Genomic DNA, 15914 nt, shown 5'->3' on the forward strand with positions numbered 1-15914 from the left:
AGCACAGTGCCAAAGCGCTGGCTGGTGCTCCTAAGTGCAAGAAGGCGATGATGTGCCTTAAGGAGAAGATGTGTGTTAGGGCAGCTTCATCAGGCGTTGAGTTATGGTGCTGTTGGCTGAGTCCCACGTTAATAAACCAACAACAGATATTAAAGATGTCACTAAACAGAAATATACATGAACAAGGTTACATATTGTTCAGCTGATGGAAATGTGACCAGAAGCTCCCTGGAACCTAATCCTAGAAGCAACGGTCAGGATCTGCAATTCATGGCTTACAACTACCACAAACGAGAATCACATGCACCTGTACGGCAGACACTCCCTGTTCCATCCCTGCTGTGTAGCAATCCTTCTAGATGGCCCCGTCCAGTTCTACTCCCATCCTTCACAACAGCCCTTTCACCCTCCTTCAGCTACACCTTCACGTGACCTTCCGTGACAAAGAAGCTCCCTCACACATCTGTCCCCAAACTAGCAGACTTGCCCGTGCATGTGCACATACTCCCCACCCTGTTAGAACCCAACAGGAGAGTCCTGCTCCTGGCTAATGGGTGGGCCTCCTCATGAACTCTGGATTTCATCTTCCCATATCCCCTCTTTATCAATGATCTGCCCTCTCTGAACCTTCCAATCTTCTGCTCCCTAGTTGCTTTTTTTCCAGAATTCACTCTCCAATCTCTTCCCATTGCAAAAAAAAAAGGGGGGGGGGCGGGGAGGAAGACAAAGAAAAGTAAATAGAGAGTATCTCTCAGGCTTAGGCAAACAAATTCTCATACAACTGTTAAACTTTTTTTGTAACAACTGCAAAACTTTTTGGAACAACAAGTAGCTGTGTGCATCAAAAATTTTCATTTTAATCATGCTCACAAGGCACTGTTTGTAATAATGAGAACAATGAGAAAGTAAAGACCACTCAATTGTTCATCCGTCTGAGAGAAATTAAATGAATAACAGAAAATAAGTAAAATGCAATACTACTCGATGGTGGAAAACATTATGCACGTAAAATATATGATACACCGTCATAAAAGCAAGCTTCAGAATTATTGTGCAATTTATATGTAAAAAAGAGAAAAATGTACATATTTTTACAAGCAGAGAAAACATTTGGAGGGAACGCAGGAAACACATAAGAGTCATTATCTCTGGGATATGGAATAAGGAAAAGAAGGTGGTGTGATAGAGAACTTTTACTTTTTATAACAAATACATATATTTATATATTTATATACATTCTTACACTAGTTGAAGTTTTCATGATGAGCAAACATTACTGTTATAATAAAAAACTGGACGAACTAAAATAGATCTCCTTCAAAATCAAGAGTTGAAACACACACACACACACACACACACACACACACACACACCCCTTAAAAAGATCCCCTTCTTTTTTACACCTAAACTTCTCAAAAGCAGTCCACACTTACTGAATCTGCTTCTACATTTACTGAACAATGCCGTCTCAACTGTTTGTGGGGAACTAGGGAAAGTACTAAGCACAGTATTGTCCTAGGTACTCTGTACGTAACTATGTATCATTATTTACTGTAACTGTCATGGTCCATGTAGGAGATGTCACTGTGTTCCACAGGAGCCACGCTTCTTACAAATTCCCTAAGCTACTATAGGAATACTATGATAACTGAAACTAACACACAAGACCACCTTACTCTTTTGGGGGGCATTTTCAAGTGATACATACCCCTGGCTCAAGGGAGGAAGGAAGTCGGACGCTAGCACAGGAAGAAAAAAACAAATTCTAAGAAGTGCTCTCAGGAATATACTAGACTAAGCTATATATAAATAGACTTGGACAATTTTTCCTGAAAAATTTCACAGAGATACCTCAAAATACTAAAAAAAGTATATGAGCTAGAGTATTACGCTAAGCGAAGGAAGTCAGTCAGAGAAAGACAAATACCATATGATTTCACTCATATGTGGAATTTAAGAAACAAAACAGATGAACACAGAGGGGGAAAAAAGAGGGAGGGGCAAACTGTAGAGAACAAACTGAGGGTTGTTGGAGGAGAGGAGGGTGGAGGGATGGGATAAATGGGTGATAGGCATTAAGGAGGGCACTGGTTGGGATGAGAACTGGGTGTTATGTGTTAAGTGATGAATCACTAAATTCTACTCCTGAAACTAACAGTACACTATATGTTAATTAACTGGAACTTAAATAAAACTTGAAACAAAAAAAAAAAAAATTAAAAAATTAAAAGTTTATAAGTACCTATTGGTCTGTTTTTTTATATTAAGGAACCACAGTATGACCAAAGCTATGGAGTCAGATAGCGTGGGGTCAAATCCTGGTTCTACCACTTTGAGGCTGTGTGACCTTGTATATGTCACTTAGCCTCTCTGAACCTCAGTTCCTTTATCAATAAAACAGGGATGAAAAAACAGGACCTGCAAAGCTTATAAATGAATCTTACAAAGATTCAATGAGGTCACGTACAAAGCAATAAGCATCATGCCTGGTGTAGAGCAGTACTTAACAGATGGCACTTTTCCCCATTATTAAAATCCCGTAACCACCATTTTATTGCAAAAATAAAGACAAAGCAAACTTACCTCAGCCACAGTGAGGACACAGTACACGGACTGATGTTCGGGGTCCACACCTTCTAATTTCATGCCAACTTTAAACCCATTTTTGTTATATGGAAAGGATTGATACTAAAATGCAAAATGACAGCAGTTTTAGTATGTTATCCTGAAGGCCTAATTAAAGTGTGAATTATTAACGTTCTTAAAGACTAACCAAATACATAAACAACTCTTAAAAATCCAAAAGAAAGGGGATTTTCAACCTCACTCGTAAGAGTCATACAAAGTAAAATTACACTCAAATATATTTTACCTAATCGGATTCATAAAGATCACAATGTTTGATTACACAGTGGTGGCAAAGCTCTAGAGAAACAGGCACATACGTACATCACGAGCAGGGATTAAAGTGGCCCAACCCGTAGCAATTTCGCAATATCTATAAAACAGAGGACGTTCTGTTTGTCTCAGGAATTCTAATTCTAGGAAATTAGTGCACAGCGATATCCACATGTGTGCAAAATGACAGGTGTACAAGGCTATTCACTAAAACATAAGTGTGTGTTGTGTGTGTGTATGATATGTGTCCTATACTAACACACACACATAAGCCAACCAATAGGGAGTAGCTTAACTTGTTATGGAACAGACCTAAGATGCCACACGATGCACTATTATAGAAGAATGAAGAAGGGCATAACGAACTGAGATTTCCAAACTAAGTTAAAAAAAAAACAACAAAGTCTAAAAAAACACACATGGTATGTGTGACGTATGCTACCCCTTGGCTGACGACAGGGAGGACAGGATCTGTGTCTGTCTGTGCTGATCTGGACACAGAATTTTGTGAGAAGGGAATATAAGAGCGAGCAGTGATAATCACTTCAGGAGAGGCAGACCTGGGACCTGGAGGGCAGGGCTCTGAGGGACATACTGCATATTCTTCTGGTACTTTTATAGTGTCGATTACATGACTGTGTTACTGATTCGAGTAATTAGCTGCATTTAAGCTTTTTTTTTTTTTTTTTACATGTAAAAAGGTCTAGTCTACAAAGAATCAAAGTTACAGAAAATAATTATATAGAACAAGTTCATATGTAATTACAGTTATGTTTAAATAATATTCTCAATGTAGATGTAATCATTATAACATCGACTCTCCGTTCACTTTTTTAAAACTCCCTATGTCTGGGCACCCAGGTGGCTTAGTTGGTTAAGCGTCCACCTTTGGCTCAGGTCATGATCTTGTGGTTCGTGGGTTCAAGCCCCGCTTCGGGCTCTGTGCTGACAGCTCAGAGCCTGGAGCCTGCTTCTGATTCTGTCTCCCTTTCTCTCTGCCTCTCCTTCCCCCATGCTCGCTCGCTCTCTCTTAAAAACACATAAAACACTAAAAAATTTAAAAACAAAAAAAACTCCCTATGTTAATGCATATATTCCAAGGTATCAACAGATTTATCATGTACCATGATTAAATATAATTAAATAATTTAAATCAGGGTTCAGCAAACTATCCTCTCTCGGTCAACTCCAAACCTCAACCTGTTTTTGTAAGTAAAGTTTTAGTAGACTACAGCCGTAGCCCTTCATTTATATATCGTCTATAGCTGCTTTCATTACAACAACATAACTGAGTCACTGCAACTGAGACCTGATGCCCCACAAAACCTAAAACACATACCTTCTTGCTCTTTCACAGAACAAGTTTGCTGACCCCCCTGCTTCAGCCCAGGGGCAGCAGCCCCTACTCAGAACTTCACTTGGTGTCTATAATTCTAACTGATTTTAAATCACTTATGACAAAATGTTTTTACTACAGTTAATGTAACACGGTAACTTGCTTTCAGGGTTTTCTTGAGAAATTATATAAACCTCAGTCACTCGTTTTTGTTTCTCCCAAAGCCATAATGTTGACACGAAATTTCATGCCGGTTTTTCTTTATCTACTAGCTTTGCAGCAACAGTAGAGGAATCCCCCTTAAAAGTCGTGAGTGAAATCCCAGTAAATGTCGAGACGAAAGAGCATGTGTGTCTGCATGTGGGCCCATCCGTGTGTGTTGGAGGACTGTGAGTACACATGCACGTCAGTTGCCCTTGGAGTTACTCCTCCGTGTAAATACACTCATGAAAACAGTATGCTTGAGAAATGATCCCAAGTCACATTTCCCAAACACATACTGGAAACATCAATGCTAATTCCATATCAGAATTCCAGAGTCTTCTCTCTTATAGACAATGCTTTCTAGAAGCGCCCATACCTCCTTGAACAGCTTTGCTGGCACTGCCACAGCTTTTTCCTCTTCCAGGTAGGACGCCCAGCACCAGGCTTTCTTTCCCTTAGGAGGCAAGCCTGAAAAGCAAGTGAGACGAAGATGATAGGGTTTCCAAATCTAGGAAGTCAAAGGGGTATCCTGTGAAGTCTCACTTCCCCGACTACTACCACGCCCGGTATTTCTCAGCCTCTTCCCAGGCCTCCCAAAGAAGCGAGAGCTAAGAAGTAAACTGTGGTGTACAACCAGTTACAACGGTAGGTGCAGAAGAACTTAGAATAAAAGAAGGAGACACGGCAGGAAACCGAGATAGAACAGTATCATGAAACGAGATGATCAAAAAATGCCTCCTGAGGGGCGACTGGGTGACTCAGTCGGTTAAGTGTCTGACTTCAGCTCAGGTCATGATCTCGCGGTTCGTGAGTTTGAGCCCTGCATTGGGATTCTCTCTTTCTCCTTCTCTCTCTGCCCCTCCCCAACTTGAGCACATGCACTCCCTCTCTCTCTCTCTTGCAAAATAAATAAACTTAAAAAAAAATGTTTCCTGGGGCACCTGGGTAGCTCAGTTGGTTAGGTGTCCTACTTCGGCTCAGATCATGATCTTACAGTTTCTGAGTTTGAGTCCCACATCAGGCTCGCTGCTATCAGCACAGAGCCTGCTTTGGATCCCCTGATTCTCTCTCTCTCTGCCCTTACCCTGCTTGCAAGTGCTCACTCAAAAATAAATAAATATTTGGAAAAAAAAAATTTCCTGAGATAAAGAAGCTGAGGACTGGGAAGAGGGCAGTGCACTGAGTACTTAGGGAATGGCTGCTAATCTGGGGGCGGGGGGTGGGGGGGTGGGGGGGGGTGGGGTGGATATCAATTTAGCAAGGGCCAGATTTTGAGCAGCAAAAGAATACAGAAGTGGTAAAGATATGCAACCAGCCAGTATCACTTTTACTCTGGGTTAATTTAACAGATAATAGAAATGAGGGAAGAGCATAATAGCTTGATGGGTAGCAAAACTGGGAGAAAGGTATTTAGGGGATGAGATGTGAACGGGCTGAGATGGAGCTCGAAGAGAAAAATATCTGAATACCTAACAGGGAAAAATAAATGACTAAAGGAACAAGATTCCAGAAAGAGTCAGGGCCCTGAAGGTAGAAGAGAAGAAGGTTAAAACATTTGTGAGGCAGAGAGCAGAGTGAGAAATTTACCCCCCTCTAATCTCAGTGATGTAAAACAGAAGGTCATGATCCCCCGAGAATGTAAACGCCAGGCTGTGTGCCTGAGGCAGGTGGGAGTAGTTCACGCTTTATTTGAGAAATGGAGGGATGAACAAGACAGGAAGGCGTCCACGCAGTAAAAGGCGCACTGGGTTCACGGCCCCGATTTGCAGGGACAGCATGAACAGAGAGGTCGGCAGTGGGGCTGCACAGAGTGGCGTGACCTCACGTGACACGCTGGCAGGCAGATGCTATGGGTCAACAAGGCAAGACAAAACCTGGTGGAGGACGCTGAGGCCTCCATGGAAGTGGCCAAAGGGCCATGATGCACATGGAGTTCAAGTTCATCCAGTCAGGTACAAAAGGAAAGGGTCCGAGGACTGGATTTGTCATGAAAACAAAGTGCTGCCCGAGGAACAATGAAAGAAGCAAAAAAGGTTCCACATCAGGAGTTTAAAGTTTGAGATCAAACATTAAAAACTTAAAATCTTAGGGGCGCCTGGGTGGCTCAGTCAGTTAAGTGTCTGACTCTTGATTTTGGCTCAGGTCATGATCTCATGGTTTGTGAGTTTGAGTCCTGCATCGGGCTCCATGCTGGTAGTGTGGAACCTGCTTGGGATTCTCTCTCTCCCTCTTTCACTGCCCTCCCCTGTTTGTGCTCTCTCTCAAAATAAGTAAACTTAAAAAAAAAAAAAACTTAAAATCTTAGGATATAAGGACAAAGGTTTTAGAAAACACACAGAAGGAGAAAAAAACCTACTCAACAGAAAAACATAGGAAGATGTTTTCAAGTTTGCACTGACATTATTCAAAAGTTACTCATTTCCATTTTTTTCTTTATCTACTTCTTCAAACCCCGCTTTTTATGGACAAAATTTAATCAAAGAAAGACCCAAAACAATACCTTAATGGCCCTTGTGTACATTATAATTAAGACTAAAATGTCTACCTTTGTGAAATATTCTCCATTTCATAAAGTCACAAGTAAACCATTTCTTTCATCAACTTACCCTGCTTTATTACAGTTGAATCACCTCGCCTTTTCCTTCGGGCTCTCTGCGAACCCCTCAGGATTCTTCCGTCTTGTTTGTTTTCCTACAGCAAGAAAGGGAAATCACGATTTTACAAGCTCATGAAATTGGCACCAACGAAAAGTTAGAGAGCTGTCAGAAAGCATTATTCTTTTTTGTACTTTTCTTCAATTTCACTTTGTAAGTTTTAAAGAAAGTAAGAATATAGGTCATATGAGAACTGTGTTGCTTTTGGCCTGAGGTCATTACCAAATAGGAACGTTTCCAAGAATTACACTCTGGAACTGCACAGATACTGTTCCTGCCTTCTTGAAGCACTTTCTTCTTGTAGCTCCTTGACCACTTTGTTCTGATTTTCCTCACACCCCACTGGCCCGTCTTTCTCAGTCCCTTTGCTGATGTCTCCTCTAATCCAGTCCCTTTCTCTTCTCTATCGAATCCCTCTTCCTGGGTTTTAAACATCATCTGTCTGCCAAATATCCACAGTCATATCCCCTGACCTCGTCCCTGACTCCACACTCACGAACCCGACTGCCCACCTGGGATCTCCACCTGGAAGCCTAACGAGCATCTCAAACTCCTGATTCCAAAGGACTCTAACTTCTGTGTTCCAGTTTTGCCTTCCCATCTTCAATAAATGGCATCATTATCCAGTCGACTGTTCAAGCCAAAACTTGAGTTATTCCTGACTCCTCTTTCCTGATGACCCTGCCTCTAACATCTACCCTGAAATCAGTGACTTCTACCCTACACAGCCCTTTCAGCTAGTCTACTGCAATAAACTAACAGCCTTCCTTGATTCCATTCTCACTGTCACACATCAAAGCTAGAGCCATCACTTGGAAACGTAAACCCTATCAACATATTCCCTTGCCTTCAACTTTCCAGTCCCAGCCCACACAAAACAGAATGAAACCCCATTATTCTGGTTTATCATAAAGCATTACATAGGCTGGACCTCTTCAGCTTCACCTTACTCCACCCTCCCTTCACCTGTAAGGGTCAACCACATTGTCTTTATTTCCTCAACAAAACATATTACACATGTTCTCACCTTAGGGACTCTTCCCTAGCCACTCCATTGCCCAGGGGGCTCCTCACTCCTACTTTTAACAGACCTGGCTCCTTCTTATTATCAAGATCACAGAGTTCATGCCACCTTCTCTGGGAGGCCTCCCTGAGAACCCAACTGGAAGCAGTGAATCAACTCTCATGCCCGCCTGTACTTCTCACCGTAGCATTTATCATAGGCTGACACGTCTCCTGTTTATTATATGTCCCCTTAAAAGAATGTGATGTCCCTGAGAGGAGAGACCCTGTTCTCCTGATGCTGTTCATCCCTGTGTTCCCAGCTCCTAGAAGAAAGACTAGCAAATAATTGGTTGCTCAGTATTGATCTGAAGGGAAATGCTTCAGGACCTCAAAGTTCTCTTTTCGTATAGGACCATTAATATGTACTTTAGCAATATTTATGTTTTAATTAGCACATTTGGAATTAGTTTCCCCTAAATATACCTGACATTTATATGCCATTTTCTACCTACTCACATAGTTTTATGAGATCTGTCTGTAATTTACCAAAATGGGATTGACATTTTTCGCCATCAAGAGGAATTAAAGATTCATTTGTACAACTGAAGGTTTTGCTGTTGCCTTTTCTCTCCAGTAATAAATTTCAGCACATCCTACTTCCTCACCCTAAGGGAGGAGTATTATTATTTATTATTCTCATTTTGAAATGCAGACAGTGCCATACCAAAGAGGGTAGACAGGTAATTTGTTGATGGTAACACAGAGAGTCATGGAACCAGCCCTGGAAGTCAGATAACTGGCTGCACAGCCAGCACCTTTGACCATGGTGTTACTCTCTGAAGAAGTGCCCCTGTATCGGAGCACCTGGTGGCTCAGTCGGTTAAGTGTCCAACTTCGGCTCAGGTCATGATCTCACGGTTCATAAGTTTGAATCCCGCATCGGGCTCTGCACTGACAGCTCAGAGCCTGCTTCAGATTCTCTCTCTCCTTCTCTCTGCCCCTCCCTAGCTTGCCCTCTCTCTCTCTCTCTCTCAGAAATAAGTAAACAACAGCAACAACAAAAAGTACCCTGAGTTCTTTGGTAGTTGCATCAGAGATACTAACCATTTCATCATCCCGATCTTCTCCATCCTCCTTGGAGTCAGCTTTCAGAGATAATTTTGGTTTCTTCTTCCGACTACACTTAGGATCTTCTTCCTCATTGTCCTCTCCTACGTCCCTTTCTTCCTTCTGATCTCTGTTGTATTTATAAACCCAAAATAGTGACAGGAAAACAATACCTGTCAAACATCTACATGGTGACTATCATGCAACTTAAAAAAAAAAAAAAGTCATTTAACCACCAGGAGAAGGAAAAACATTTAACCACCAGGAGAAGAGTGTAGGCATTAGGATATCATAGCTAAGGAACACCTAAAACCATTATCATATATGACTCTTCAAAGCAGAAAATGGAAACTAGCTTATATATTAATTTCAAAAGGGGATCAGTACTATATGTGAAACAGGTTCTAACAAGTTTAAAATGATCGGTCTTTCACATCTGCCATCCATACTAATAAAAGAATCAATTACTTAGAGATATTTTAGTATTCGGGGCAATTTTAATGCAAAGATCTAGCAATTATTAACAATGACAAGTGCAACTAAAAAAGGCCAAGTATAACTTTGTAAAATAAAAGTTGGCCAGCAAAAACAGACAATTCCCAGGCCTACCCTGGTTAAAATACCTGGAAAATTCCACTAAAATATAAGTGTCAAGTCACTTATTTGTGTTAGACAATTATATGAAGAAATACACCTCGGTGAGAAGCTGAACTTTGTCAGACAGTCCCCAGATGGCCGAGTCACATAGCACCACCAGCCACAGCGGACGTCCCTGTCTCATAATCTTCAGTCTACAGAAATCTACAGTATTGTGACTCATTAAGCCACTCTCTATGGCCATCTTCAGTCAGCTGGTTCCCAACCTGTGGAGTTTTAGCTGAGTTACTGAAGAACCCCCCCCAACATAAAAACAAAACTCTGTTTCCATAAACATCAGCGCCATCAAAATGTATGTAGCCCAGAGAAATTTAAATATTCTCTTGCTAGGGGGCACTCACTGGAATCAAAAGGCTAAATAAAGAGGCAGAGGTTGTACTTGTAGGTAGGACTTAAGCAGTACAACTAAGATCAGACATGACTGAAGTCAGGAGGTCCAGTAACGGGATCAGGGTCCACAGATCTCTAAAGGAAAAGTCTCTGGGGGAAAAAAGGAGCATGAAGGTGTGACAGATGTCAGGGAGCCTCAGTATTCCTTAGCACCTTGGACTCTAAAACCCATTTTATAGGGGCGCCTGGGTGGCTCAGTGGGTTAAGCATCTGAATTCAGCTCAGGTCATGATCTCACAGACTGTGAGTTCGAGCCCCACGTTGGGCTCTGTGCCAACAGCTCGGGGCCTGGAGCCTGCTTCAGATTCTGTCTCCCTCTCTGTCCTTCCCCTGCTCACACTCTGTCTCCTTCTCTCTCAAACATAAACATTAAAAAAAAAAAAAAAAATTAAAAATAAATAAATAAATAAAATAAAACCCATTTTATAGATGGAACAGGGCAAAAACCTACTTGTCTTTGATATGCCGGGCACAATTCTGGCTGCAATAGTTTCCTCCAGAAAGACACTCATCTACATTGCCATACTGACAACAGTTCTCACAGAATTGAAGCCCTTCTACTTTCACTGGATCCTTCAACCTGAAAGGCATCCCAGTCTTCTCTGAAAAGACTAGAAGATGAAAAGGGGAAAAGAACAAAAACAAAAAAAACACACACGGAAAAAAACAATTAGAACCATGACAGAAAACATTCCAAAACACAAACTTTTCCTTCTAATAATTTTGTTAGCAACACAATAAAAGATAATATTTGCTGAATGAATGAATGACCAACCTACTGTGCTTGGGAGGGAGAAGAGGATGGGGTTGGCAGGAACCACTCAAATCATTTACACAACAAAAATACTCTGCAGGAAAGATAAAAGTTTGTCTAAGGCTTCTTCTACAGAGTTCAAAGTAAAATAAAATTTCATTATACTTGACTATACTTGAAGTACAGTATACTATACTTCACTATACTTGGAAGATGAAACTGTTAGTAATCTGCAGAATCCTATTTTATGGATGTATCTGACAAAAAGGCTTATGTATGTTATTTCATGTTTACAACCTTTTGAGGAGTGGGTTTTTTCTACTAAATTGGTTAAATCGACACCTAGTTTACTTTGAAGGTAGCAGATCTCCTAAATCGTAATTATCCCAAATCATTTAGGAACTCACACTTCCTTTCCCCTGAATTGTTAGGCTCCTCATGCATTCAGCAAACATTAGGTGCCAATTTACGCTAGACACTGATAATGATAGTATAGACCTTGCCCCAGAGAGCTCACAGTCTAGAGGAGAAGACAGACAAGAAAACCAATACTTATAATAAAATGTGATACATGCAGTAATCAAAGCATGAACAAGTTCCAGGAGTAGTACAGAGGAAGAAGTCATTCACTCGGCCTGGGGTGAGGTCAGGGAAGGATTTTCTGATATAAAGCCTCAACTGGGTTTGGAAGGCCAAGAGAAATTAACCAACTGGACAAAGAGGGAAACGGCATCTGAGCCAGAAGCAGCAGCAAGAGCAAAGGCAAGGGAGTGTGAAACCACATGATGCATTGAGAGAATTCCATGGAACCCAGTGCTGCTGGCACTGCCAGAACACGGTGTACAGAGAACAGAACAGAGAGCGAAGAGACAAGGCAAGCAGGTGGACGCGTGCCACCCAGATCCTTGCAGGCTCAGCTAAAGAGACAGTACGAAGTCAGTGAAGTGTCAGAAAAGCAATCTACAAAAGTTCCTCTGACTTGAAGGTGCGGGATAAATTAGGTGAAATTAGAAGCAGAGTGATTCTCGAGGAGGAGTCTGCAATAGTCCAGGTGAGAGCTGCTAAGGGCCTACATTAAGGCAGTGGCAGTGGTCATTAGTAGAAGAAGCCAGATCTGAGACATATTTAGGGAATAAAAACCAACAGGATGGAGTAACAGGCCATGGGGCTGGGGGAGAACGAATTCAGGATGACTCCTAGATTTCTTGCTTGTCCACTGGGGGGGATGGTGCTACCATCAACTGAAATATGGGTTACAGAAGAAAGAGCAGGTTTGGGGGAAGGGGAGAAAGAAATAGAAAATGAATCGCATTTCAGACATGTGGAGTTTGAGGTACCTGTGGGACATCCAGGTGGAGATGTCCAGTAGGCAGGTGGAAATACGGGCCTGGAGCTCGGGGGAGAGGTCGGGGCTGGAGATATAGATTTGGGAGTCATCAGCATATAGGTGTTAGTTACAACCATCGGAGTAGATGAGAAAAAAGTGGCAGGCTTTTGGCTAAATCACCTGGGTAGGCTATTGCAACACTGGATTTACTTGGTAATAATTTCCAATTAACCTTGTGCTATTACAGATCTGGCATTAGGAAAGAAGACAGTTTATAGTTATTTTAAAATATAAAAGTTGGTTCCATATGAGTTTTGTTATAGAAATTCACCTAAGAACACGTGACATGAAAATCACCCAGGATCTTCAAAGTTCCAGCCTATTGTAAAACCTAGGTAATTCTTATTTTAAAACTCTCAAAAGAAAGAAAATGGCAATGCAGACGACCCAGTCTTACCTTCCTGAGCAGTTGGTACCATCCAAGTTGTGGTAGCTGTTGCTTTTTTAACATTTTCCATCTCGCTCTCATCTGTGATAACTTCCAGGGCTCCAAACTCGTTTACCCGAAACTAGCGACAATATGGTAGAAAGAGGCAAAACTTACAAAGGTGCTCAGGACAGTAGTCATTTCATGGTGGACACATAAAGTCTTTAAGCAAATTAGTTATACTTTAAAAGTTCATTTGAGCAACTGTATCTAGGTAAGCCCTCTACCAGCAGTAAGCCCTCTGCATTTTACAGATTTGGGGATTCGGGGAAGTAAAAAGAGAACAAAGCAGCAAGGTACTTCTTAAGGTACCATACAACCAGCCCTGCACTGTGCTATAGAGATGCCAGCTCACTTAATGTGGCCTATAATTCTGAACACCAGTTGTTGCTAGGACTTTTGTTTCCTACTTCATATTATTTCTTCCTTAGTAACCAAAATTACTAAAAGGAGAATTACTATCTTCCCGGGAATCAACTTATCTCACCCGAGCTCACCTAGTCCAAGAGAAGGAAATCTCTATTCCGGAAATAATGACCTGCACGTGTATATCCTTATATTCCCGGAGGTAGGTGAGGAAGGCTGAAGTGTGAGCCATGTGACCCCCAACTCTCCACTTCTTTCTCTCACTGCTCTTTGGAATTCTCCACCCCATTCACCTCTAATCCTCCAAACAACAGGTAACGTCTACGAGATCTGAACAAATCTGCTAGCTACAGGTCAATTCTATCACTAAAAAGTACAGGCGTTTTGACTTCATGGACATTTTGACCCCAAATGTTGAAAATTTCTTCTCACCTCATGGCAAGCTGCAAACCTAGTATGTTCCTCTAACATCCTGGTGTACTGTGTGTGCATGTTGAAGGCTTACCCACTATCTATGTGCAGGGACCCCTCCATCCTCTTTGAAACAACTAGGTGTACTCTCCTATTGATGAAGTTCAAAGTTTTCCATATTCCTCTGTTTTCCCATAAAATAGAATGATATTAGGGATCCACTAATTTTGACAGTTGACGAAGAACTGGAAAGTTCACAATTCAAAAGGATTATACGACTTTTCGCTTAACGTTTTTAGAGCTTTCACAGAAATATAGGAGTATGCAAATATGTAGCAGTTAGGCTTAAGACCTTCCATTTTGCAATCTAAAACATCTATTTAGTCAACATGCCAACAGAATCATTCACTTAACCAAACTAGATTCAGAGTACAAGTCAGAAAAAGCTGAAACAAAAATTACTAATTATTCTTTCCACCAGGTAAAAACAGCACCTTAAGTAACTGTATGCACACAGTGTACAATAATTAAAAGCTTTTTAGACTGAAGAAGTTGAAATAGTTGAGGAAAGTGAAAATGGTTTCTTCTATTACATATTTCAGATACAAGTTCCCAGGTAACATGTGTATACTATACTGAGTGTGTTCGCCTAAAAATGTCAGGCTAGGAAGTGGCAAAAAGTTAACTGGGAGGAAAGGAGCTAAATATAACTTTACTTTTGGGGGGGAAAATAAATTTTTAAATGATCCACTCTGAAAACAGAATATTTCAAAATAAAGCTGACAGTACCATCTACTGGGCAAGAACAGAAAAAACAAGCCATAATGATTACTAATTAATGATAGTAAAGAAGAACACAGAAAATCAATTCTGAATCAAAGTTTAAAAAGGCATTAGGCATCACCTTTATAATTCAGTCCAGGTAGGTAATTTTACTTTTATTAGATGTCAATATTAATTGATACTTATTTGAAAAATACAAAATGTGAAAAATAGCACCATTTTCATCACATGGAGAATCTCCTGTGGTGTAAGTTTCCAAATTACTGCTACACTGTAAGCCACCCTGCATTTCCAACAATGAGAAAGAGAACACCACCGAGTGGAATCTTTGAATAAAAATCCAGAGTTACGACACTTGGAAGCTTTAAGCTCAAATACTTTCAAAGTTAAAAGGTAATATCCCCACAATACAACAATTAATCCTAGTTGTCTTTTCCTTATAATGTTTATTGCCAGTAACTGACCTATAGCCAAAGCACAAATGAAAGGTGTCATGACACTTAGGGACACAATTAACTCCTGCAAGTCAGGTATCTATAGTTGGACTTCAGGGGATTGAAGAATCCCATGAAATTCATACAAAATGATGTCATGGACACATACATATTTTTCTGGGAATAGGGTTCTTCAGTTTCATCATAGTCTCAAAGGCATCCTGTAACCTTGAAAAAGTAAAGAACATTACTCTAACCAAGTTACTTTATCTCAAAAATTAACCGCAAAGTGTTTTCAAAGTATCCTGTCATATGCAAAAAAAACACAGGGATCAATTTTTTTTTTTTTTTTTTTTCTGGCTTCTCAACTTGGATTTACTGTCTTTCACAATATTAGTACTGCTGAAAATGCTGGACAACATAGGTTGTTAGGTGCTGTTAACATTACTGGAGTTCCACAGATAGCATTCCAGAAAGACTGACACATTCCCTAACATTTTTCCCCCCAATAAAACACTCAGAAATGGGTAATGCTTTCATGAATGGTTTTGGAGCCATGGAAACTTGAAATAATCACTTTTATTCCTTTTTTCAAAGTTATGAGTTCTTTTAACCTAGACATCCAAAAAGCAGCATAACAATCTACTGAGTGACTCCATTCCAAATCAAGAACATCAAAATTATAAACTCTACAAAAGAAATTTATTAAATAAGTACATCAAACACATCAGCTGACACTGTAATTTGTTCTACTAGTGGAAACATCTGAGTCAATCAGAAAACAATTATGCCTGAAAGATATAAGGGACTGCAAAGGTTTGTTTGGCCTGGCTTGAACTACCTTTAATTGATTCAATTCTCTTTATTTTTGCTTGTAGAGGCAAAGGATCCTTTGCTTTTTGCCTATCTTTAAGAACAGATCCTTAAAAGACACTGCTGAGGTTAGTATTTTTGTTTTGTTTTATTACTTTCAATGTCGAAATATGAGTTCTACTTACCAATCTGTTTTAAGGGCAAAGATATTTGGTAACTAAAGTTTTCTGAACATTAATCACAACGAGCAAAACCGTGCACTATGAACACAGTGTTTCCAGTTGGGTT

At 40.5% G+C, this 15914-nt stretch overlaps 1 protein-coding gene across 11 annotated transcripts in view; it reads right to left on the bottom strand.

The window, feature by feature from the left end:
- L3MBTL3 (L3MBTL histone methyl-lysine binding protein 3) overlaps positions 1 to 15914 on the bottom strand; it is a 127507-nt gene that overhangs the window by 83171 nt on the left and 28422 nt on the right. For 9 of the 11 annotated variants that reach the window (XM_019420634.2, XM_019420630.2, XM_019420631.2 and 6 more), the window contains 7 exons: positions 12790 to 12901; positions 12343 to 12417; positions 10703 to 10862; positions 9202 to 9334; positions 7045 to 7129; positions 4815 to 4906; positions 2584 to 2688 (listed from right to left, as the gene is read on the bottom strand). In XM_019420634.2, the coding sequence (XP_019276179.1) occupies positions 2584 to 2688; positions 4815 to 4906; positions 7045 to 7129; positions 9202 to 9334; positions 10703 to 10862; positions 12343 to 12417; positions 12790 to 12901 (762 nt within the window). The remainder of the gene's footprint in view (positions 1 to 2583; positions 2689 to 4814; positions 4907 to 7044; positions 7130 to 9201; positions 9335 to 10702; positions 10863 to 12342; positions 12418 to 12789; positions 12902 to 15914) is intronic. The other 2 variants (XM_053904496.1, XM_053904495.1) reach the window with 1 other exon arrangement.

The sequence above is a fragment of the Panthera pardus genome, unplaced genomic scaffold, assembly GCF_024362965.1.
Source record: "Panthera pardus isolate Hobbes unplaced genomic scaffold, ASM2436296v1 HiC_scaffold_17, whole genome shotgun sequence".
NCBI classification, from domain to species: domain Eukaryota; kingdom Metazoa; phylum Chordata; class Mammalia; order Carnivora; family Felidae; genus Panthera; species Panthera pardus.